We start from the raw sequence: 24,446 nt of genomic DNA on the forward strand, positions 1-24,446 counted from the left end.
CTCCATGAACAACGAGGGAAACACGGCTGCTTTCCTTCAAGATTTTTTCTCTTAAATTATTTTTTTAGTTGTTCATTAGTCCTGTGAAGCCAATCAGTCTTTTTTCTCCAAATATTTGGCTAGGTAATAATTCCAACAAAATTCTAGTGGTCATATATTGATCTGAATAAAAGTACGGAGCTTCAGAAAAGTACATGGGTTGGATGAAGCTGCTCAGTGTTTGATGTAGAACAGACAAGTTTGCCACCAATTATTGCACATAAACACTAGCAGCACATATAAATGGCTGCAGGACTTCAGAAGAATAAATAACTGGTTGCAGATTTAATACTGGCTGTCGTATCACTGCTTTGTGGGTTTTATTAATGACTTACTAGACAAGAGGAGCCCTTATTCTACTCCTCTGAGATTTCAGAAGACACGAGATAGATGTGGTTTACATTTCTCTAAAGTTAGAAGTCATGATGTAAAACACAGAAATAGACATGAATAGAAAAAAAAAGCCAAAATGTGTAATTTGAAAAACATGTTAAAGCAATAGATGAACAATATCCCGCTTTCCAGAAGGTTCAAAGGAAGAGAGTTCTGGGCAGAGAGCCCTATAGGGCGAGAAAACAATTACTTTGTCACGTATGGGTAAAGATCAGGGGTAAAGATCAGGGGGAAGGTTGGCAAGGTGGACATTACAGTGGAAGTCTGTTATAGACCACCCAACCAGGATGAGCAGGCGGACGAGGCGTTTTACAAGCGGCTGTCAGAAGCCGCCCGGTCGCCAGCCCTTGTACAAATCACATCACCCTCCACGGGGCAGGGACGCGGGGATGCAGGGACGCAGGCTGCAAACCACCTTGCCCTCTGCAGAGCAGGCATGCGGGCATGCGGGCATGCAGGGAAACAAGGATGCAGGGAAACAAAGATGCAGGGAAGCAAGGATGCAGGGCTGCAGGCTGCAAACCACCTCCCCCTCGGTGGGGCAGGGACGCAGGGGTGCAGGGCTGGAAGGATGCAGAGCTGCAGGCTGCAAAGCACTTTGCCCTCCGCGGAGCAGGGGCTGAGGCCCGGCCAGGGACCCTGTGTCGGGAGGCGATGGGGTTTGCTCGGGGCTTCGGGAAGGGGCCAACCCCCCCCCGCCCCCTCCCGCCGCCTCTCGCACGCGTGCAGCAGGGCGCCCTCTGATGCGTCCCAGCGTGGCACCTGGGAGCCGGGCTACTTGCCACCTTTCCAGCAGCCCCTTTACAACAGGATGGTGGGCAAAGAAGCAGAGCCCTCCCTCCCTCTGCCGCAGCAACGGATTGGAGAGTCTGGATCCCACTGAGCCCCCTCTTGCTCACCCCCAGTCCCCCATTGCCAACCAAGGACGCTGTGACAAGCCCCCCACGAATGTCCTCCTCCCCGTGGGGTGCAGCACCCTGCCGTGGAGCGGGACCTTTCCCCCCAGGGGAAGGAGGAGAAATGTGTTTGTGCTCCCCGGCTTGTCATCAAAGGCTCTTTTCCAGCCGCGGCACCCAGTGAGGTGCTTTGCAGCATGTCTGGGCTGGGGAATTTGGCTGCTGAGGACTTTTCTGAGTGCTTTTTGTCTCGTGTGGCTCCTTCCCTCGAGCCCCACCACCTCCTGACCCTCCGCGCACACCCCTTCTCACTCGGGTCCCTCCTCAGAGGGAGCCGTGCATCCTCCCGAGCATCCCCAAGCCGCTTTATGCACCCTGGTTGGTCAACCCAGCTCCGGCAAAGCTGGCAGCGGGGAGCTGAGACATCACAGCGTCCAGCTGGCTCCTCTCCTCCGCTGCCGGAGGGCCCTGCGTGTCCCTCGTGTGTCCCTGATCCCTTTTTTGAACCCGAACGTGCCCGTGGATTTGTACTCAGGTCCCGAGCTGCAAACTCAGGCTTGAAGAAACATCCTGGCCAGAAAAACTGGCTGGATGGCCGAGCCCAGAGAGTGGTGGTGAATGGGGCAATGTCCAGCTGGCGGCCGGTCACTAGTGGTGTTCCCCGGGGCTCAGTTCTGGGGCCGGTGCTGTTCAATATCTTTATAGATGATCTAGACGTAGGGATTGAGCGCACCCTCAGTAAATTTGCAGATGACACCAAGCTGGGGAGGAGTGTCAATCTGCTGGAGGGTAGGAAGGCCCTACAGAGGGATCTGGACAGGTTAGATAGATGGGCTGAGACCAACGGCATGAGGTTCAACAAGAACAAGTGCCGGGTCTTACACTTCGGCCTCAACAACCCCATGCAGCGCTACAGGCTGGGGGAAGAGTGGTTAGAAAGTGGCCTGGCGGAAAGAGACCTGGGGGTGCTGATCGACAGCCAGCTAAACATGAGCCAGCAGTGTGCCCAGGTGGCCAAGAAGGCCAATGGCATCCTGGCCTCTATTAGGAATAGTGTGGCCAGCTGGTCTAGGGAAGTGATCGTCTCTCTGTACTCAGCACTGGTGAGGCCGCACCTTGAATACTGTGTCCAGTTCTGGGACCCACACTTCAAGAAAGATGTTGAGGTGTTGGAGCGAGTCCAGAGGAAGGCGACCAAGCTGGTGAAGGGTCTGGAGGGTCTGACCTATGAGGAACGGCTGAGGGAGCTGGGGTTGTTTAGCCTGGAGAAGAGGAGGCTCAGAGGTGACCTTATTGCAGTCTACAACTACCTGAAGGGAGGTTGTAGTAGAGTGGGTGTTGGCCTCTTCTCCCAGGCAACTAGCGACAGGACAAGAGGACACAGCCTCAAGCTTCGCCAGGGAAGGTTCAGGTTGGACATTAGGAAGCATTTCTTCTCAGAAAGGGTCATTAGACATTGGAATGGGCTGCCCAGGGAGGTGGTGGAGTCACCATCTCTGGATGTGTTTAAGAAAAGACTGGACATGGCACTTAGTGCCCTGGTCTAGTTGACATGGTGGTGTCAGGGCAACGGTTGGACTCGATGATCCCAGAGGTCTCTTCCAACCTTATTGATTCTGTGATTCTGTATGGAAACTCATTCTTCAAAGCTCACTGAGAAATGTTGGTAAACAAATGCTGGGACTCAAAGATCCCATGAGTATTTGGAGTGGCTATTGCACCTGGGTCAATACCTTGTTCCATGACAGGAAGATCTCTGGTGGTTCTTGTGACAAGGTGGCAGGACAGCGCTGGCCTTACAACCACCTGGCTGTGGAACAACCACCACCTCAGTCGAGTGGCACCAGACCTGCTTGGATTTTTGGCTGGATCTGAACTTCAGGTTGCCACATCATCTGCCTCATCACTGGGAGCGGGAGGGAGGCAGGACTGAAAGGTCCTTTCCAACCAAAATGATTCTATAATTCTATGACTGACTGCGTTGGTGGGCTGGAGCTGTCGAGGCCAAAGAGCAGCGCTTCGCCCTGGCGCCTCCCCGCTTCAGGAGTGGAAGGGCCAGGCCGGTACCCGCTGCTCTGAGAAGACCGGGAGGGAGAACAGCTGGGGAAAGTCAGACCGAAAGCCTGCGAGCACCGCCGAAGAACGCCAGAACACGGCGCTACGTCTGCAGAGCGCCCTCCCCGCCCCGCGCCCTCAGCCCTTCGCTAATTGCGCTCTAATTGCGCCGCCCGCCCCCGCCTCCGCGCGCCGCCCTCAGGAGAATCGGCGGGAACAGCGGCCGCGCGCGCCGCCGCTCCCCCGCCCTCTCCGCGCGCTCCTTCCCGCCACAACGCGAGGGGACGCCGCGCACGCGCAGGAAAACTGACCCCTCGCGGCCACCGTCCCGCACCGCCCCCCCCCCGCCGGCTGCTTCCCAGCGCCCGGCCCCGCCCTTCCCACTGCGTGGCCACGCCCCCTCCAGCCGTCACGCCGCGACCCGGATGCTGTTCCCTCAAGCACTTCCGGTTGGCGGCGAGTGGCCGTCGAGGCGGAGGGTTCGGTGCTGTTCCGCCCCGCTCGCGGCTCGGGCCTGGCCTGGCAGCCGGCCCAGCATGCCGGGGCGGCCCGCCCCGCCTCGCCCGTCCGACCGCTCTTCTCTATGCGGCTGGTCCCTAGCGCCGGCGCTGCCCCCTCCGCGCCGCTGCGCCCCGGCTGGGACGTGACCGCCGCTGGCTGCTTGTCCGACCGCTCGTCCCCGGTGCTGCCCAGTGAGTGGCCGAGGCGCCAGGGCTTTTCCTCGGGGGGCACCTGGGAGGGGGCCGGGGGGAAGGTTCACCAGGGCCGAAGGGGGCCCCGGCGCTGCGCTTAGCCTCGGGCGCTGTGGAGGAGACGGGGCCGCGGTTTAACGGGCGTTGGTTCGCCCGGGGTTAGTGCCTGCGTGGGGCCGAGGTGCGGGTCACTCGTGGGCCGCACCTGAGCCCAGGTAGTGTTACCCTTTATCCCCTGAGGCTTCTCGTGCCCTCTCTGCCTCCCAGCGCTGCGGAGCCTGCAGCCGTCATCAGTGTTAAGCGAGGAGCCCTGGAGATCTTCTGGTGGGTAAGAGGATTATGAGGCTTCCATGCTTATTCAGCCTCTGGCCTTGCTCTTGTGAGCGTGGCCATGATATTTTGTAGCTGGACACCTACTTGCTGGGCGCAAAGCTGGTTCTAGATTACCGAACTTACCTGAGAGGTTCCTGGGGAATTGCAGCTTTTAAATGCAGATGTAGTGTTTCTGCACTGAACTGATGACATTGAGGTCATAGTAATAAGGGTGTTTTCTTCTAAAGATAGATAGCTAACACGTACTTATCTTGGTTAATTAAAGTCAAACTTACATGCCAATGATGCTGTCAATTTACAAAGGTGATTAAGAGCAGTCTTTGTTGGGAGAAATGTTGTATAACTTGGCAAGTGCATAACATAAAGTATGTATTTTTAGCAATGGAGGCTCCGTATGATGGCACTGAAGTAACTGTGGTAATGGAGGAAATAGAGGGCACTTACACTTATGCATCACCAGTGCCGTCTAAGAAGAAAAAGAAATATAAAAGTACTGGCGATCATGGAGAAAAAGCCAAAAAGCCTAGGTAAGTTTGTTTTGTCTTCATTTAGCACCTGTGTAGGGTATGGGAGCAGTTGTCCTTGTTTCTGATAAGAATGAGCTTTGCAGTGCACTTGGAACACTTCATAGTGTAAAACACCATATACAAAGCATTAGCTTGACACTTTGGGCCTGCTCTGATGTTCTTCTCTTTATGGGTGCTACCGTTGCTCATTCGAAAGTTTGAGTACCCCAGAATAATTTGCCTTACCCTCTTTTTCCTTACTTCAGAAGTTCTCCTCAGAATCTTAGTTTTCATCTGGTTAAAAAATGCATTTAGAAGTAGAATTGAATATAACGTGCTTGTCATTTGCCTTTGAAACAAACGTAAACCTTGTGGATTTCTTTTTCCAAAGGAATTTATGTTGAATGATGTTAACGTTTCAGCCTCTGGTTGCGTTTCAGATCTGCTTACCTCCTCTACTATTATGATATTTACTTGAAAGTACAGCAAGAGCTCCCTCACCTCCCTCAGTCTGAAATCAACAAAAAGATCAGTGAGAGCTGGAGGTTGCTCAGCGTGGCTGAAAAAAGCTATTACCTGGAGAAAGCCAAGCTAGAGAAAGAAGGATTGGACCCAGTAAGTCATCTTCTGGCAGTTCTTTGTGAAGAGAGAGGCACTTAACTGCTTACACAGCACTGTTTGTGGGAGAATCATTTAACTGCAGATTCCAGTTTGTATTTCTGCTTAGGACAGTCTATAAAGAAGCAGTGTGTGAGGCCACTGCCTCTTCCTCTTGCCTTCTCTTCAGTCAAGGGATAATGTTTTGAATCCAAGACAGATATGTCTTGTACCCGCTGATGGGGGGATGGTAGTTATTTTTGTGTCATGTCATCAGGGTGATTGATGGTAAAGTGGGTGATAAAACCAGGGCTGAGAGGGATTCTGCTGGCTCTGTCACATGGAAAAATTCCCAGCAAACTACTTCGGGAAACCATTTGAACTTTAAGCACTAAAATATCAGGACTGAGAACTGAATCCCGTCCTTTTCTCATGCATTTATTCTGTTTTTGCCAACAGAACTCCAAGGTGTCCACTCGAACTGCGGTAGTTCCAGACATTCCAGGTTTCCGTAAGATTCTTCCTCGCTCAGATTATATAATTATTCCCAAAACCACTCTTCAAGAGGACAGGAGCAGGCAGTCGCTGGAACTGTGTGTGACACAGGGTCAGGCGGCATCCGAAGGGTTAACAGCCTCCACTAATATCACAAATGTCTCCCGTGATGCTGTGCAAAACATCCTTTCTGTGGACTCAAGCCACGTTGGCATTTCTGAGCAGTGCATTGCCATCGAAGGACTAACAGAAGAGACGGCGTCCTTTGGTCAGCCAGATGCTGTGGAAGAAGTGGTTGCGTCAGAGGTTCTCTCTCACTACGTTGGGCCCGTGACAGAGAAAGTGGCTGGAGATATCCTCTTAGATGAGGCTTCTTTGGAAATAGAAGGGCAACCGTATCAGACAGCTCGGGTAGTTATTGAGGAGACTCTGGTTAGCAGCTCCACAGACATCCCCAACGGGAGCATCGCTGTGGCCCATCCTCAGGTTTCAGATGGCGTGTCTGTGGTGACCGTGGTGGCTGGGAGGGTAAGTTACTCTGGTGACACTCGGACTCCTGTCAGCATCTCACCTGAAATGTCTGAGTGCTGTTTAACACACTTTACTTGAGATCCTTGGTGGCTGCAGGAGACCCTGTATTGCCCAGTATGCTTATGCTCAGCAGTGAGGGAAACAGCAACTTTTGTAGCTCAGTGATACAGTGTGTCTGCTTGCAGATTGTCTCTGCCGTAGGCTGATATCACTTGTGTCTGAAGATGACTGCTTGAGGTTTTTAGATTATTTCTTATAACAGTACTTGGGGTGGGTTCTGCAGCTGGACTACAGGATTTTGCGGAGAAAAAATGTTCCCTCTGAGCTCCTGGTAGCAGTTTTATTGGTTGAAGAGAGGTAGAAGGGGGTCCTTTTAAGTTGAGATGTTAGTGATCCGTTATAGAAAACCTCATTCTGTGAAGAATTGGATCTGCTGTTTTCAGTTTCAAACTGTGGAGAGTTTGGTTATTTCCAGAGTAGATCTGGTAAGGCCATTACTTTGGAAATGATTGCTCTTCTTTCCTGCTTTCTGGTCGCATCAGTCCTTAAGACATATGTTCAGTGGTGGTGTTCATGAGAGGGTGGGACGCAGGTCACCATGTCTTTTGTTTTCTGCATGTATTTTCCCTTTGACTTCATTTTAGGATACTGAAGAGAGTAGCTCCTCCACACCTGCTACACAGTTTATTATGTTACCTTTGCCAGCTCATTCTGTTGTGGAGAACCCAGCGTCAATTAAATTGGTAAGAAATTCAGAGTCTTGTATGGTATTTTAAGGTATAGATCTATTAACATAGGTTTGTCTTAAAGATGTTAGAGTAGGAAGGGTTTCATCGTGGTTCAGTTCTTAAGGATAATCCAGTTTGGAGTCATCATGTCAGTTGATAAATTTCTCGTCCCTGGTTTTATGCCTTGTGTATGCTAGTGAGGGTCTCTGACTTTTAGAGCGTCTTATAGGGGCCTGTTTCTGCTGCTGTCTTCCTCCAGGAGTTCTTGGAAGCAGATGGAGTAGATAATGCTATCACAACACATCTGGCCAACAGCAGTTTCTGTGTTGCCCTTTTCAGGGTCTGTGTAGCCATCTACATCCTCTACTTGGATGCATATTTGTCTTCATAAACTGCCAGTGTCCATCCCTTTAAGGGCAAGAATCTGCTCTTGTGACAGGAAAACGTGGGCTCCCCAGCCTTGTGGATGGCTGTTCCTTTGGCCACGTGACAGGAGAGGAGCAGTGACCTAAGTTTTTGAGAACCCATGTAAAAGGTTGTGTGGCCCGTTGCATGAGGAAGAATAGTATTATTTCTCTATAACCACTCCAGCCACCTGTATTTCTATAGTCATTGTAGGACTTCATTGTACAGCCAGCACTGCAGCTCCTTGTGTTGTATAAGCTAGCATCAAATCCTGTTTTCCAGGTCCTCTATGCTCCCAGCTGGTACAACACTGCAGATATTTATAGTGGTGCATAGCATGGTATTCTTCCAGGTGTCTTAGGGAGAATGGAAATACCTCAGGTTTTTGTTCCTGAGAAGTATCTAGCTTAAATTGTCTTGCTTCTTTGAGAGCAGCACTTGCATTTCTAGAAAAAAACATACCTAGTTAGGCACTTAGGGCACAACAGCTCCCTCGGGAGTGTTGAGTACAGAACATTGAGAAGTGCTGCGCTGATAGAAACTTGATGTGTTGATGCAGTTGTCCTGGCAAAGATGACAGATTCTGCTTTAGCTGCCTTTATAAATAGTGCCTGGTGGTGCTGCTGGTGTTAGAGTAGTTTACAGCAAGTTACAGGAAAGCATCAGGGAGTACTTGACCACTGCATACAACAACAAATTACTGATGAAAACTGCCTCTGTATCATGAGTGCTTGTCTTCAAGTCTTGTCACCCCGTTGACATGAGTCTATTAATCGCATCTTGCCTCACTGTGGACTGCTGTTTGAATCATTTTTATACCATCTTATTATGACTTTTTCATGTTCGTAAGGGAACTGTTATATCACTGTAAATGCAAGGTTAGCTTCCTCAGTAGGTTATATGCATTGTTCATCTCTGCTCTGCAATTTGATCTCAATTCTGGTAGTACTGAAGGCTCTTGTATAGACTGAGCATTTAGACTCAGAGCAGTTGTGGTGCTGACTCACTCTAATGGTCAGTGGTTGATCAGTAAAAGGGAATAATAGTGGAGGGCTGGTGATTTGCTGAATAACGTTTGTAAAGTGCTTACGAGGAAAAAGGGAGCGATGAGCACAGCTTCGTGGTTTTCAGCTCTGTAGAGAAATTCTTGACAACTCTCGTTTCAGACAACCACCTACACTCGCAGGGGACACGGAAATTGCACCAATCCTGGCTGTTCCTTCACTTATGTCACCCGGCATAAACCACCAAAATGCCCGACATGTGGGAACTTCCTGGGAGGGAAATGGATCCCAAAGGTAAATTTGCCTTTCCTTCCCTGATGTTGAGACAAAAAGTGCTGGTTTGGTGAATGCCTGTGATATTTCTAGACCTGTACATCTAGCACAGGAGGTCAGATATGCCAGAACTGATCCCTGCACTTGTGTTCCAATACTTGTGCTGGAGCAAGTCACCATTGCAGAGGACACTCGGTCAAGGTGAGACAGACCTGAAATCACCACACGTTGGGTAATGGTGTGTAATGGTGTCAGTTAGAATAGATGGGGCTGCATTTGGTAACACTCTTGCATTGCAAAGACATACGTTCTTCTGGCCCTCTGCCTGCGTTATAGTTCCTGTGACTGGAAGGCATCGCCTGTTCTTCCTGCGACTGCCCTGGCTAAGCTCGGGGTTGAACCATTTGTTTTGTGGTAATTTATCTGTGTTTGAAGTTCTTCTACAAATTGAGGCTTTCTGTGGTCTTTCAACATTGTCTTTTCAACAGAAGGAGGAACAATTATCAACTATAGTAGGTGTATCATCCTTTGGGACTAGCTAATAAAGTTGATCTAGTGGAAGCTGAAGTGCTGTTGGGTATTGTTCACTCATGGCTGTGTGTCTGATCATTCATAGTGTTCTGACCTTTGGCTGGAAGGAAATTACCAGGTGTTGGTGGAGTTGTGAAGTTTGAGTGGAAAAGTCTGTCTCCACATGATACCTAGTCTCCTTAAGTTATTGGCATCTCTACTAGCTGTATACAGCAAAAAACACTTGCTCCTTAAACCTTGGCAATGTCATGGTAATTAGTCAGCTGTGAACAGATATGTGTTCATTAAATTTGTGTCTGGAACAAGGCTCCTCAGGCACAAGTTAAAGGATGTTCTCAGTGTGAAAATTTGCATTGGCATTCAGTGGCTTTATGTGGATTTGTTCTGAACCTCATTTGTTTTGTGTCTAGATCCATTAAGCATTTAGGGGCAAGACCTGTTTTAGGCAGCTTACAAACTCTGTAGCGTCTGAGCTGATGGCTGGGCTTCCTGTGTGGTAGGATACAGATAGTGATGATGGCTTCTTAGCTTTTGTTCTGTAAACCTGCTGAAGTAGATATATGGCTAACTGCAAAAACACGTTTCTGCCTGAATATGGCATGCCTGCTCCTGTTAAATCCTACATTGATCAGAACTGAAAGGTTTTAGAGGGAGTTTTCTTTCTGGCTTTCAGTTTTGTTCTGCTCTTCTGGGAACACGTTTGCATAAGCAGTTCCACTTGTTTTTGTGGTGTCATGCCTTGGGAAAAACATGCACCAGCAGTTTTTTTTAACCGGTAATAACACCAGTAGAACTGAAACTAAATATATACATACCTTTCTGTTCCTTAGAAATGAAAGGGACTAGGTTAGAAGATGTTTTGTTTTTAAAAACCTAGGTTATGCTTCTGAGTATGAACTCTGTAGAGAGCTTAGAATGAATGTGTTTATTATTCCAGAAACTCGTGATTTGATTTCTGCATGTTTTTGCATATTAACCAATTCAGAGTTCCATCGTACCTTTGTTGATGCCAATACATGGCTTCTGTAGCCTTAGTCTTGAAGGTAACACTTTTCTTAAAGTGGAAAAACCTTCCTGAGTAATTTTCTGTTTCCTAACTCACTCAAATGCATGCTTTTCTGAATGCATGTATCCAAAAGATAGAAGGTCTCTATCCCTTTGGTTCCTCAGTACTGTGGAAAAACAGACAGCGTCAGAGCTGAAGCTATGAAAGGGAGTGTAGGAGGTGGGTCCTTGTTACAGAGGGTGGTGGGTGAGTTTGTGATGTTGATGCTAATGGTGATATTTGAGGGAGTTGAAGAAAGACTGATTCTTCAAAGTAAACAGTGTCTAAAAATAATACCTGAAGGGCCAGGAGGCTAGGTGAAGTGCTAACAGGGACTTTGCTGTCCTAGGAGATGATGTTTTTCTGCTCTCATACAGTTCACTGCTTAAACACTTAGGATTTTGCTGTTTCAATCCAGCATTAAATAGGCCATGGCAAACCTGGCATATGTGAAGGGAACTTATTTATCTGTGAGGGCCTAAAGCTCTGAAATGTGACTATCTCTTTCTTTCCAGGAAAAGCAACCAAAAAGCAAATCTGAGCCAAATTCCGGCACTTCTCTTAGAACTCCAGCAGCTAAAAGAGGTCAACAGTCAGTGTTCACAGAACCGGCAGCTGTTGGCGAGAGTACCTCCAAGTCTGCCTTGGAGAGCTCTGAAGCTGTCAGCCAGCTGCTGAATGCTGTGCCTGTTGGAGGGCGAATGCAGGAGACAGAGTGGGAGGAAGTGATCATCTCTGAGGCTCATGTTCTTGCTCAAGACAGAGGGAGTGCTGTTGGAGTGATGCTCGGTCAAGAGATCCAACGGCAAGGGGACTCTTCTTCGGAGCAGGCAGAAAAAGATAGCGTAGGGCTGGGGATGCCACCGTCTTCTGAGGTGCCAAGTCCAAATGCCTCTGCGAAAAAGCCGGTGGGGTAAGTCAGTTTTCCATATGCTGTGGGAGCGTGTGATGTCTGTTGTGTGCTGATGGGACAAATCCAAGAAATTGAAGGCTGTTGGCAGTGCTTCCTGTAAGACCTGTTCTGTTTGCTGTCTGTTTTCTGCCCATTCAGGATTGTTCCTTTGAGATTGTTTTGTCTATCAGAGCTAATTTTTTTTGAAGTGATAATTAAATTGTAGTCACAGGGCAGATGTATCCTTAGCGCTATTTCTCCTTTCTACTGTGACAGCTGTGATTATTGTGCTAATAAAGCACAGTTCAAGGAAGAGAAGAAAATTGAGGCTGAGGGGGAAACCATGGCATTTTTTTCCAATTGTAGCTCTTGTCTTTCAGAATTGATGCTCCAGCTGCTACACACAAAGGACAAGAAGTAAAGAGTAAACCAAGACCCAAGCCCTCCTTGCTGGCTGCAGCAAGACCCATGCGAGCCATTCTGCCTGCCCCAGCCAGCGTGGGGAGAGAAGCCAGCACTGAGCAGCCCAGCAACAGACAGGCCTTTGCGAATACTGGTAAAAGCAATATTCCCTGGTATGCTTTGGGAGTGGTTGTCTTTCCTCACCACGTTGAAGTGGTCTCTGTCAAATAATAAGATATGTCTGAAGGGAGATAGTGACCTACACTAGAGAAAAACACTCTCCTTCTCTCTGAGAGTGCAGGTAAATGGGCCGTGAAACACCTGCTTGGGTCATTTCAAGTTCAGAGGAAAAATCTCACATGACTATGGTGGCATTTACCAAAGATGTCGGAATGAAACAGGACCTGTTTTCTCATATCTAACCTGCTGCATCCTTTTCCTCCTTAAAGACAAGCATTCCCCTGTCAGAACATCAGGCTTGAAGCCCAGTACACTGAAACAATTGGGCCAGTCGATTCTGCAGCCACCAAGTGCTGAGGAGCGAAAGGTACCTATGGTTTGTTCTTCAAACGCATATTATTTTCCTGTGGGTTTTTTTCCCTAGATGAGGGATATGACCTGAGTGGTGAGAAACAGAACGTAAAAATGTAGCAGCCTTATGACGATGAGATCTGTGACTGATAGTTCTTGTGAGATGGCTCGGAAGCAGCACGAATGCTGCTGAGTGTAGGAACTGAAAGAGATGCTGTTGGACAGTCCTTCTGTTGGCTGCTTTGAGAACCTCCCAGCTACTTCCAGAAGATGTTTTGAGGATCTGCTAGTGCTTTGATAATCTGACATGCAGTACTGAGTCTTTCACCTGTGAAATATGGCTGTGTGTGCCAAGATGCTGGAATATTTCTGTTTGAATTGTAATGCCTTAGTATGCAAAACAGTGTGTTGTAGTCCACTGATATTAAATGAACATTAATTGATTTCCTGGGGGTAAAAAATGCTGATAGATATTTTGCTTACAGGATGTATGTGTTCAGTAGTAGGTGTCTCATGGGTGTTGTTTTTTCTACTTTCGATCTTTAGCTCCACAGTGCTTTGACCAGCAGGGCGTCTCAGGTGAAAGTAGTGGAGGTCAAACCAGATGTATTCCCTTCCTACAAGTACAGCTGCACCGTAACTTTGGTGAGAATTTTTCAGATGGTCTGACGCCATGGGGAGTGTCATCTCTGTGATGAGACCGTTCTGTGACTTTTGTTTTACTGACTTGCAGAAATGTATCTCATATTTAATGTGGGACAATCTGTGCTTTGTGTGTCATCTGTTGACCTAATCAAGGGTGACTGTACTCTGTTGCAGTCATGTTTGGGACCTTTTTAAGAACTGGATTTTTTTTCATGTCCTAGCATAATCCCCATCCTTTCCTTGAGTTCAGCAGGGAGGATCAGTGGTTTCTGAGTGAGTTTAATGTGTGAGTGTTTGTGGTCTCTGGAACTGGCACCAAAATGTTTGAGTGCCAGTTAAAATATTCTGTGCAAAGTGACAGGGCCTGCTATTTGACATTTAAATGAGGTGTTATAAAGTGGTGGAAAAGCATGTGATATTCAAGCAGACTTTTTTCGAATCTTGTTGGCATCTAAAAGTCAAAGTAGCAAACATTTTTTTGTGTCATTCAGGATTTGGGATTGGCAACATCACGTGGCAGAGGGAAATGCAAGAACCCCTCTTGTAGTTACGTGTATACGAACAGGCACAAGCCACGAATCTGTCCAAGCTGCGGATACAATCTTGCCAAAGACAGAGCTGAAAAACCAGCAAAATCCCTGGTAAGGTTCAGAATTGTTTGTCTTATGAAATGGCTGTTGCGGGGTGGGTGGGGAAGTACCTTAGTTTGAAAGTGCCCATGGGAACATGTTAATTTTTTTTCATTTCGGTAAAATTTTCTGACAGAATAAGGTCCTATTGAAAATACTTGTGATGGTGTTTGTACTGTCCAACTCCTGCACCAGTAGTGCTTCAGGCTGAGAATGAGACTGAGTCCACTCAGTTCTACCACTGGATGTCTCCGTAGCTTAAAAATGCTTACGATGTGTTGGTAGAGGCTGGGGAAATCACCCCTGAAGTCACATTTGTTGTGTCAGCTTTGTTGAACTTGAGACTTCATCAAGAAACTCCCAAGCATGCTCTGCTTTGTGACTAGTTTGTGGCTAATGTCAATTGAGTTAGTACATCTTGTATTAGAGCTTCCTATTTTTAGGGGTTTGTACTGCAACTTTACTTCCAGCCTGAATTTATTTCTGGATGTAGTTTTTTTTTCCTGTTGTAAAAAGATGTTTTTCAGTTGTCTGTTGTTCTTCATGGGTGTAAATAATGAATTCTGGTTTTTGTTTGGGGTTTTTTTGCATGTGAAGTTTCAAAGGTTAGCTTTTCTCATACAGAACTGTTTTATTTTTAAAAAAAAATAAAAGAAGCTGTCCTGTTCTTAGCGGAAATGCTCACTCAGCATATAGACAGACTACATTTTAGTCTGTGTGGTAATATGACTGTTCCAGTTGCCTTTTTTGAAGAACATAACTTTGAGTAGTGTTTATTAAAAAACAAAACAAAACAAACGAACTGAAATGGCCTGTGTGAAACTCGCACATAAGCAGCTGTGTAAGGAACAGCAGTGTGCTTAGCTCAGCTTGCATTTTGAGAGGCATGCGGCTTGTCTCTTCCTTATTTATTTTTTTTCTTGTTTTCTAGTTCTACATCTGTTTAACATTCCTGTCACGCAGTTTATCGTTGTCTCTGCGCTTGTGGACTGATCGTTTATCTCATTGCTAGAGCAGACAGAAGAACAGGTCAAAATGTTGGCAGAAGAATTTAAGTGATTAAATAGATTAGCCTGTTTGCGTTCTCGCTGTTCTTCTGAGCTACCTAGAGTTTCACTCCCCTGTGCTTGTGCATTTTGTCTTGATAGCGTGTGTGTGTTGGGGAGTGTGTCTAAGGAATATAGTTGATTGATTGTAATTGATTAGTGTATTCTGTACATGGCAGCCTGTAGTTCTCATTTAGCACTTGCCTCCTCCAGCTTGTGGAGAGGCGTGCAGACTGCTGTGGCTGGCTGAGTATGTTATACAGGAGAATGTGCTTGTAACCTATAGAGAAAGGCAGTGACTGTTGACAGAATTATTGAAGTGTTAATATACCTGTTGATAGTTGTCCTCACCCTCTTGATCCTCTGTTTCTGCACTAACACTCCAGTTTAGTGGCAAATCTGTGATGGTCTAGCAGTATTATAGGGGTTCCTGAAAGGCTGGGCTGTAATAAAGTATTTTTGGTGAAGTTACTTAGGCTTGAAGCAATGGGGTCAATGATTGAGCAGTGGAGTAGAACTGAAGTCTACTGGGTACAAAGGTTACTGTGTTTCTGCTACCTTTTATGACTTCTTTGAGCTTCTTAGTATTTCATCCCCATGCTTCTCTAGCTGTATATTTGAGTGTTTGACTTGCTTTCTAGGAGGTCAGTCCAGGTCAGTCTGATGTGCTGAACACCAGTGAGCCCCTAACCCCATCCCAGAAAGAGATCCAGCGTCAATCCACCCTGCAGTTGCTGCGCAAGGTAATGCAGATCCCAGAGAACGAATCGGAACTGGCAGAGGTCTTCACGCTCATCCATGAACTCAACAGTTCGCGGCTCATCCTGTCCAACGTGAGTGAGGAGACAGTCACCATAGAGCAGACCTCCTGGTCAAACTACTATGAGTCTCCATCTGCGCAGTGCCTCCTCTGTAACAGCCCATTGTTCAAAGGGGGACAGAAGTAAGATTCTGTTTTAGACTTGTGACTCTTTCAACCTCATGCTGATATTCTGTTACAAGCGTGCCTGAAATAATATTTGCTTTAGCCCCTGGTACTGAAGCTGGTGTAAGTGACACTGAATAAGCTCCATGTGTGTGGAAGGGTTTAGCTGGTTAGCGATAAGCTGTTTCTGTTTCTCCTGTGCAGTGTAGTTGGTCATCGTTACCATTTCCGTGCAGCAGGAGAGCTTGATCAAAGAGTGACTGCTAAGTCTAGATGTAATCTTTTTTCTTGAAATGGAATCTTGTCATTAGTCAGCCTTTCTTTGTTTCCCAGCCTGATGTTTTGAGGCTGACAGAGACAAAATTGTGGGATTACAGATGTGCATTATGTGATTTCCCTTTTCTCTCTCTTCCTGATCTGAGTATTTCCTGTGTGGATCTTTCTGCTTATGATGTTTTCGTTCTTTTCATGGCTTAGCATGGGCTCGAGTGAATCCTTTTTTGGAACAAATATCCAAATTGAAACCTGAAGGACTTTCAGAAATCACCAGTGTATAGGCTAGATTACCTTAACTAGATTTATGTGAAATGCCGTAGGATATCTCCTCACTAAATCTGCCAAACATCCTCCTGTTGCCGAAAGCCTGAGCTGAAATGTTTCCCTCAGCAAAAGGTCGGGTAGTTTACTGTTGTGTTTTTTTTCTTCAACCAAAAAGGTATTCTTGATACCAATTAAAGATGTTTGCTTTGGTCAGGCTAGTACTAACTGAGATTTTTCCAGCAGGGGTACTTTTTATACTCCGTCGCTTTTGCAGAACAGTGCTATCTTGCACCCTGTCCCTCACCTTGTGACTTTCCAGCCTGTGCGTTGTAAATCCTTGCTTCAATGCTGGGCAACGTTGCAACGCTCTGAAGGCAGTGCTCCGAGTGTGGGACTCTCACATGTGCCTGCGTAGGCTCCAGTTAAACCCTTGCCAGTGGGAGGGAGCTAGCTTTGACTTTGATTCCTGTTTTCTCAGGTGGACAGCTATATTTCTGCCACTAGCATCTGCAACTTCATTTTCCTGTCTGAACTTCCTTCTTGGCAGCTGTACTGCAGAGGAGCAGGCCTTTCTGAATCTTTGTGTGTGCAGGGACAGGCTGTCAGGTAGAATGTGTTACTAGTCTCCATTTGTTACCCCAGCAGCAATAGGGCTGACACTTTTCCCAGGGCAGCTGAGGTCGTAGATTTTCTCCACCTCTCAAATACTATGTGCCCAATGTATGGAGCTGGAGAGATGCTGTAGCGCTGTTAAAAGAATGTGAGCAGTGACCTGACTCTGCCAGGGGAATCCATTTTAAATTGTAACATTTTTTTTTTTCCTGGTGTGAAGTGATGTGAACTGGCTGAGACTGACATACTAATGAACTGATCTCAACTAGAACATTTTAAGTTACTGCAGGACTGGACTGAAAAATCTGTTGGCTTGACTCTGAGCTGTCTTCTGTTGTTTGTTACAGTTCCCTTGCTGGTCCCCAGGAGTGCTGGCTGCTGACAGCTAATAGATTACAGGTGGTTACAGCTCAGGTCAAAGTGTGCTTGAACCTGCAGTGTCTGGCCCTCCATAGCTTCACTGATATTTACACAGGTAGGAAAAATGTAAGCATACCAACTTACAGCATGACTACAGTCTAAACCCTTCAGAAGCCTTGGGACTGTATTAGGGCATCGTCTTTGCACAGAAAAGCCTATTACCTGCCCAGTGTATTAAACTTGAATTATTTTTGACTTGTACTATTCTGCTGCTTCTGCTAGTAAATCTGTATTTGTGAGAAAAACACATATGAATGCTTTGATGAGGAAGGCTGTGCCTTGCTTCACCGGTGTAGTTCTTGTCTGTGTAAATGTTGGTAAGTGGTAAATGTTGAGTTCTGCAAGGCAGCCCCTGAGATCATAGTCAAAGGCATCTCTGCAGACTGCTGTTTCTCAGTGTTGACTAGTGAGACTCGAGTGGCAGTCACTGTGAGCCTCCTGCAAGGCAGCGTGGAGCTGAGGAGATGGATTAGCTGCTGTTCCTTGCATTTTTTTAAATTTAAAGGCAAGTCTGTGAAAGGAGCTAATCTTGCTAATGTGCAGATTATTATTATCTGTCCATCTGCAAACTGTCCACCTGTTTCCATTATACTCTGAACCATATGAGCATTTTGCATATCACTAAGGAATGTGTTTCTTTGTGAGGAAGACCTGGAACCCTACAGATAATAACTGTCTTGTTTTAACTGCAGGCCTTTTCAATGTGGGTAACAAGTTGCTAGTGAGCTTGGATCTTCTGTTTGCAATCCGAAACCACATTAAACTTGGAGAGGATCCCAGAGTGGCTGTTGGCAGTATCCTCGACTCTGTTCAGGAGCAAACTGGTGGGTTTTCCTTGTTTTTTTACTGTAACACTTACACCAAACTGTGACCTGGTGATTGTTAGGTTATAAAAAGACAAAACTCGCCTCTTCTGGTGCAGTATGTTTCTGTTCAAGCATTGGAATGGGCTGCCCAGGGATGTGGTTGAGTCACCATCCCTGGAGGTATTTAAAAGACGTGTAGACCTGGTGCTTAGGGACATGGTTTAGTGGTGGACTTGGCAGTGCTGGGTTAACAGTTGGACCTGATGATCTTAAAGGTCTTTTCCAACCAAAACGGTTCTATGATTCTATGTTAAATCACTTCCTATACCCAACAGTACCTCTGTGACCAGTTCTTTGTAACAATTCTCTGGAGGACAGGTTTGTTTTTATTCTGCATAGGAGAGTTCTGCTACCTCTCCGCTGACTGTAGGAAGTGAAAGCTGTAACAGTGGCATGTTCTCTTTTCAGAAAAAAGCCTGAGCCCTGATGAGCAGGTTCAGCTCCAGGAACTTCTGTGCAATGGCTACTGGGCCTTTGAATGCCTAACAGTCCGGGATTACAATGATATGATCTGTGGAATCTGTGGCATAACCCCCAAGGTGGAAATAGCCCAGAGGAATGTGGAAAATGTCCTGGCACTGAAAAATATAGAGGTAGGCTTTTCACAAACTTCATATCCTGTTCGTGTTCAAAGCAGATCATAATGACTTTTGCTGACTCTGGTCTTTGTAATGCACGATAATTACACGGGACCTTTGTGAACAGTTTTCTGCTGATGCCTGACAAGAGGATGTGGCTGGAGTGGTGATGCCTGCACTTCCTCTTAGAGGTGTTGATGTATGGTTTGGGGAAAACAAGATCCTCTGTCCCTGGACCACAGCTTTTGTCCAGCATCCTCTGACAGTAGGGACCTTGGATGGAAGTTACTGAACTTGGCCTTCTTCCTTTGACATGAAGGCATTCTCTTTTTTTCCCCAACAGCAGTTTCCTTGAGGTGCTGTCTTCTCTAGTGGGGAAAAAAGCCCTATTAGTAGTAGGCAGCGTGTCTGGCTTTTATGTCAAATAAATGGTTTTGACTCTCACCCAACGAAAAGTGATTGTGGGGGAACTCTAGGAGCCTGAAGTCATCGTGTTATATTTGGGCTGAACACTGTCCTGGGTAGTGCTCATGCCTTGAGTGAGGCTGACACAAAACTGACAAATGAACTATGGTTATTTGTATTTGACCAGTGTTCCTTGTTCTTTCTAGTTTACTTGGCCAGAATTCTTGTCATCAAGTGAAGTGAATGTAGAAGACTTCTGGTCCACGATGGAGACAGAGGTGATTGAGCAAGTGGCTTTTCCTTCTAGCATCCCCATCACAAAGTTTGATGCCTCTATTATCGCTCCTTTCTTCCCTCCACTGATGAGAGGAGCGATGGTGATCAACTCTGAGAAGGACAAGAACCTGGATGCACAGCCAGTGCCAGGTAACTGCTGAGGTGGTGCTTGTTAACGGAGTGCTTTACATGGCAGTGAATTCAGTCTTTTGGTGATGTTTAGAGTAGAGAATTGATGATTGCATGACTCTCTAAACATTATGTCTGCTGAGAGAAGGCAAGAATGCCGGGGTGAGTTCATCTCTTCTCAGGATACTTAGCAGTTTGAGCTTTGGCCTGCCCAGTGAAGCTTGAATGCGCTGGTGTGCTCTGATATGTTTGAGACATAGGGGACGTGAAAACAGTGCACCCCAAATGAGATGTGGTCTGATTGCAGAGGGATGCATGCACAGCTTGAATGCCAGTCAGTATTTGCTTCATGTTAGGCTGATACTTGGACTGTGAAAGCTGCAGGCAGTGCTTGGCATCTCAAAATCATGATCTCAGTAGAGGGTGAATAAGTTTTTAACAGAACTTGAAAAAAGACTAGGAGGAGGTTGCGTTAGGCCTGATCAGTGTTGTCAACATTCAGTATATCCAGGGCATTGGCTGCATGTAACGAGAAACCACGAGATGAATAAGCTCAGATGTATGAAAGCTAAATTTAGTTAGCACCTGGTTCCCTTGACAGTTTAGGTATTAGGTATAAGAAAGAAAACTGGCTTTGCAAGCTTAACAAGTATAGGAGTTGGCTTTGCAGCCAGGGCTGCAGCTGTTCTAGAGAGCTGAGCTGCAGAAGGGCTACATGGGCTTTTGTGGAAGTAGAGCTCTAGAGAAAGAACCAGGGAGGCGGTGTGAAGGGTAAGCCTGGAGCTGCTCAGTCTGAAGGCTGCAGTCATATTTCTCTGCACTTTTCCGCCACTTGTTTATACTCGAGTCAGTCCAACCAGTTACTGAAAGGTTACAAACAGCAGGATAGACAAGTGCTCATGGAGTCTGCAGCTCTGCTGGGCTCAGTCTAGTGACCTGACTAGCGAAGGGTTTGGCGTGTGGGCTGTGACGCGCTTTGGAAATAGGACTGTTCACAGCTTTCTCTTGCTGGCAGTTGGTTGTGCAGTCTCTGCTTCTGTAATCTTCAGAAGAAATTATTTTGGTGACTTCCTTTCCTGAGAAATGAGTGCTGAGGCTTGTTTCCTGCCTTTGCAGGGAATGGGAGTGCCTTGGTGAGGCTCCTTCAGGAAGAAAACCTCAGGCTTGAGCTGATAAGCTCTTACAGTGAAGAAGAGCTGCAGAGCTTTCTGACACAGTGTGCCATCCCCTGGGAGGCTTCAGATACAAAGGTAATGGCTTGTTTGCCCACATACAAGCCTGCAGGAGTGGAGCTGTTCTTTGCTGTCTTACCCTCATTCACACTTGCCATCCTAGATAATTACTGTCTCATCTGACTGCACTAAGGGCAGGGGTGGGTTAGAAGTGAGTGCCTGCAGATTATAGGATAACATACACGTGGTGAAATAAATTGAACCTTTGTGGGCTAGAAGAAAGGAAGCGTGTAATTACCTTGTCACAGGGTAATTGCTTGTCATCCTCAGGGTGCTGAGTGTGGGATTAGGAAATTATTGGATGAAGTGCAAATTAGGATTTGGGAGACCTTGCCTGCAGCCTTCTCCCTCTCTGGAGGAGTCCATTAATTTTAGCCACATACAGACTTTCTCTGGGGCCTGTCTTCTCTAGGACCAGCTCTGCTACTCCCTCCTGGCTCTCTATGAGTTTGTACAGAATGGGACAAATGTCACACAAGCCTCTGCTCATCACACAGGAGGGAAAATCTACAAAGTGTGTCCACATCAGGTAAGGAAGGCTGGAGTCAGCAATATTTTTTCTTACCTTGCTATTCACTATTATCTGACTTACCAGTGTGGAACTTCCTCATTAAATAGAATCAATGGAGTGGGGCTCTGTGAGCCTTGGGAATGAAACACGCTGCCTTGGGGGCTTGCAGCAGTCCTGCAGGAGATTTCAAGATCGACTAGTGATCTGAAGCCTGGTTTTGGTGTTGCTGCTGAGGTGGAGTTGAAAATCACCTCTTCCCTCTTCCTGAACAAGATAAAGTGAATGTGTATGAGGAGGAAACAGAATATCTTTAGAGAAAGTAACTGTCTGGTTACTGTATTGTCTGGAATACCTGAAAGGAAGCTTAGTTTTTTTAAGACTCTATTTGTTTTCCATAGATTTTCAGTTTTATTGTGCTGTTTGTTGTTAATCCTTTTCTTTCCAGGTTGTGTGTGGCTCAAAGTACATAGTAAGAGGAGAAAATGCCCGGGATCATGTGGACTTGTTGGTTTCCTCACGTCACTGGCCTCCAGTGTATGTTGTTGATACAGCTTCTGCAGTGGCACTGTGTGCAGACATCTGCTGTCCTGGCCTGACTTCCCAGATGTGGGGGAAAAACCAGGGCTGCTTCTCTGACCCCATGGATCCTCCAACGGTTAGTTATGTCCACCTTTGCACTCCGCTATGCCAATCCAGTATGGAAAGGTTTCAAATGAGATTTAAAATAAAAAAAAATAAGCTAAAAAAAAAATATGTAACCTGTATTGTGCCTTAAGATATTTGACCTGTTAAGTGTCTCCTGACTCACAGCCTTGCAGTGCATAGCTTCTGAGCATAGTGGAAAGCATTATGTGCTGCTTGGGGCATTGTATTAGGTTCATGCTCCTTAATAGAAAGAGCTGTGCTGGAAGTGCGTTGTTAACAGTTCAAATAATGAACTTTGGAGCATGTTGCGTATTTTGACACAGCAACTCACTTCTCTCAAACTACTGCTATTACTTGAGAAATGGTAGAGGAAGAGAGTTGCTGGTGCCTTGCGATTATCTCTGAGGGCATACAAGTGAGGAGGGAGTGTACAGAACCACCTTTGTGGCATTTAGAGGAAGCCTGAATCAGTTAGCCCTCTGTCTGTCCTGGGTCATAGTGCTGGTTGGAGTTCAGCAGAACAGTAGTTCTGTCTTGTTCTTCTTAGCTATGGGGAAGTTGCTTCTTGTTCTACCTGGTCCGTGTCTCTCTCTCTCTCCCCCCCCAGTATGTGTCCTGCCCTGAACTGCTAGACCAGCACTACAGCGTAGACATGACTGTGGCTGAGCCCTCTGTTCAGCACCCAATCACCAAGTCGTCGGCACGCCGAATCGTTCACACGGGTTCGGAGCAGAACAGCCACCGAGATCCAACGGCTCGGCATCACTGCATCTCCCTGTGCCGAGAGCTGGAGCCTTACAGCGCCATCATCGCTGCCATCAACGACAGCAAAACTAGCAACATCCGCCAAAGGCCCATCACCTTTGAGAATGCCACGCACTATTACCTCTACAACCGCCTCATGGACTTCCTCACCAGCAGGGAAATTGTGAATCGGCAGATCCAGGAGATCGTACAGAGCTGCCAGCCTGGGGAGGTGGTGATCCGCGATGCTCTCTACCGGCTTGGAGTGGCCCAGATTAAAACAGAAACAGAAGAGGATGAAGAAGGGAAGCAGGAAGATGATAGAGGTTGCTGAGTAACAAAACAGCATGTTGGTTTCTCTCTCTGGTTGTGTGGGTAGGTGGGCCGGGCCAGCTTCTGCAAGGTTTGGGCAGCTGTCTGGCTTAAGAGTTTATTTTTACAGGTTGGAGATGTGATGCTGGTGGCTTTGACTGCTGTTAATGACCAAAGAGCTGTGTGCTTCCATAGTGTCACGATAGCTGCTGCGAGCATGGGTCTGTCACCCCCCTTGCTGAAGGCCGCAGCTGCCTCCCGAGGTGTGCGATGGACCCGCTGCTCAGTGGTGTGAAACATTGCCCTCCCTGCAGCTGGCGAGTGGAGAAGGGAGAGGCGTTTCTGGTAGCGGGGAGTGGGCATAGTCAAGCGCACAGGTTTTTTAATTCTGAATCTTGCTTGCTGACTTCTTTGTGCATATTGGTGGCAGGGCTGGGAATGTGGGAGCAGGCATGAAAGGCAGACAGCTAAGAAGATTTCCCCAAAAAACGTTCTGAATAAATTAGTTTAGGACACTGACTCCTGCTTGGAAATCTTGCAGAGCTCTCTCATGCGTTGGCTGCAAAGAGTCTTTAGTGGAGGAGGAGCTGTGGAGCTTTAACATGCTGTATCTGGGGAGCCTCCCTGGAGGCTGCGCTCCTGGGTCCAGGATTGTGGCTGCTTCGGCTGCAGAAAGTTTCTAGAATTGTTTGTCCTTTCACATAAGCACTAATAACTTAGAAGCTGAAACATACTGTGCGTGAAAAGTGTTCTGTATGTTAAGGTAAGAACTGACCAGGTGAGTCCCAGGAGAGCCAAGCTCGTTGACGGGCTGTATGAGCACTGTGGAAAGGGGAAGGATACTCAGAATGTCTGTGCTGTCCTCCTGGACACTGTTTTGGTTTTGTTTGGTTGGGTTTTTTTAGCAGTTTCATTCTGTTCAAAGACTTGAGTTTCTCTTGTCCTGCCCTTAGAACAGAACCACAAAGACTGTCTGTGGAATCAAGGAGAAACGATGACTGCAGCATCACCAGAGCGAGCAGGGTTTGGTGTTCCACCCTCAGAGGAGGCTCTGGGAGAGCTGCATCCATGGTGCAATCTCAGCACACTGTGGGTGTGGGTTAGAGAGGTCTCATGCTGCCCAGGTTGCTTTATCAGCTCCTTGAGAGGAGTTGGGATGAGACCTCTGCCCCTGCAGTGTGTCTGAAGAGTGCCTTGGGCTGCAGTTGTAAAGCTGTGTGCGCTGGCTGCTGCCAGCTCCCTTTTGCTGGCAAAGAAGGTGAAGGTGGATGGGTGTTTGCTTTGACCTGCAGAGGAGAGAAGCGGGGTGCTAGACTGCTAAGTTGCCATCTAGGGAGTTTATTTTGTCTGAGTGATCGGTGAGGAAGATTCAGAGGCTTGCAGTGTGGTTGAAAACTCCCTTCTGTGAAGGGGAACCTACTGAGTACCGTACTGTTAAAGTAAATGTATTAAGTCTGAGCAAATGCAGTAACTATGGCTTGGGGTTTTTCTGTTAAGAACATTAACTTATTATAAGAGACATTAGTGACTTTTTTCAGTCAGTGATAAAATTTAATAAATTATCTCCAATTTTTGGGGTGAAA

The 24,446-nt window shown here is 46.9% G+C and overlaps 1 protein-coding gene across 1 annotated transcript; it reads left to right on the forward strand.

The window, feature by feature from the left end:
* Window positions 1-3,843: 3,843 nt before the first annotated feature.
* Window positions 3,844-24,446, forward strand: HMGXB3 (HMG-box containing 3). Its single transcript, XM_068409369.1, has 20 exons — window positions 3,844-4,075; window positions 4,788-4,935; window positions 5,355-5,529; window positions 5,971-6,534; window positions 7,182-7,280; window positions 8,837-8,968; window positions 11,039-11,436; window positions 11,796-11,971; window positions 12,267-12,364; window positions 12,895-12,993; window positions 13,485-13,634; window positions 15,310-15,611; window positions 17,093-17,220; window positions 17,858-17,989; window positions 18,440-18,624; window positions 19,221-19,440; window positions 20,536-20,669; window positions 21,064-21,180; window positions 21,608-21,817; window positions 22,415-24,446. The coding sequence occupies exons 1-20, from the start codon at window positions 3,967-3,969 to the stop codon at window positions 22,883-22,885; spliced, it is 4,047 nt and encodes a 1,348-aa protein (XP_068265470.1). The 5' UTR covers window positions 3,844-3,966; the 3' UTR covers window positions 22,886-24,446.

The sequence above is a fragment of the Nyctibius grandis genome, chromosome 10, assembly GCF_013368605.1.
Source record: "Nyctibius grandis isolate bNycGra1 chromosome 10, bNycGra1.pri, whole genome shotgun sequence".
NCBI lineage: Eukaryota > Metazoa > Chordata > Aves > Nyctibiiformes > Nyctibiidae > Nyctibius > Nyctibius grandis.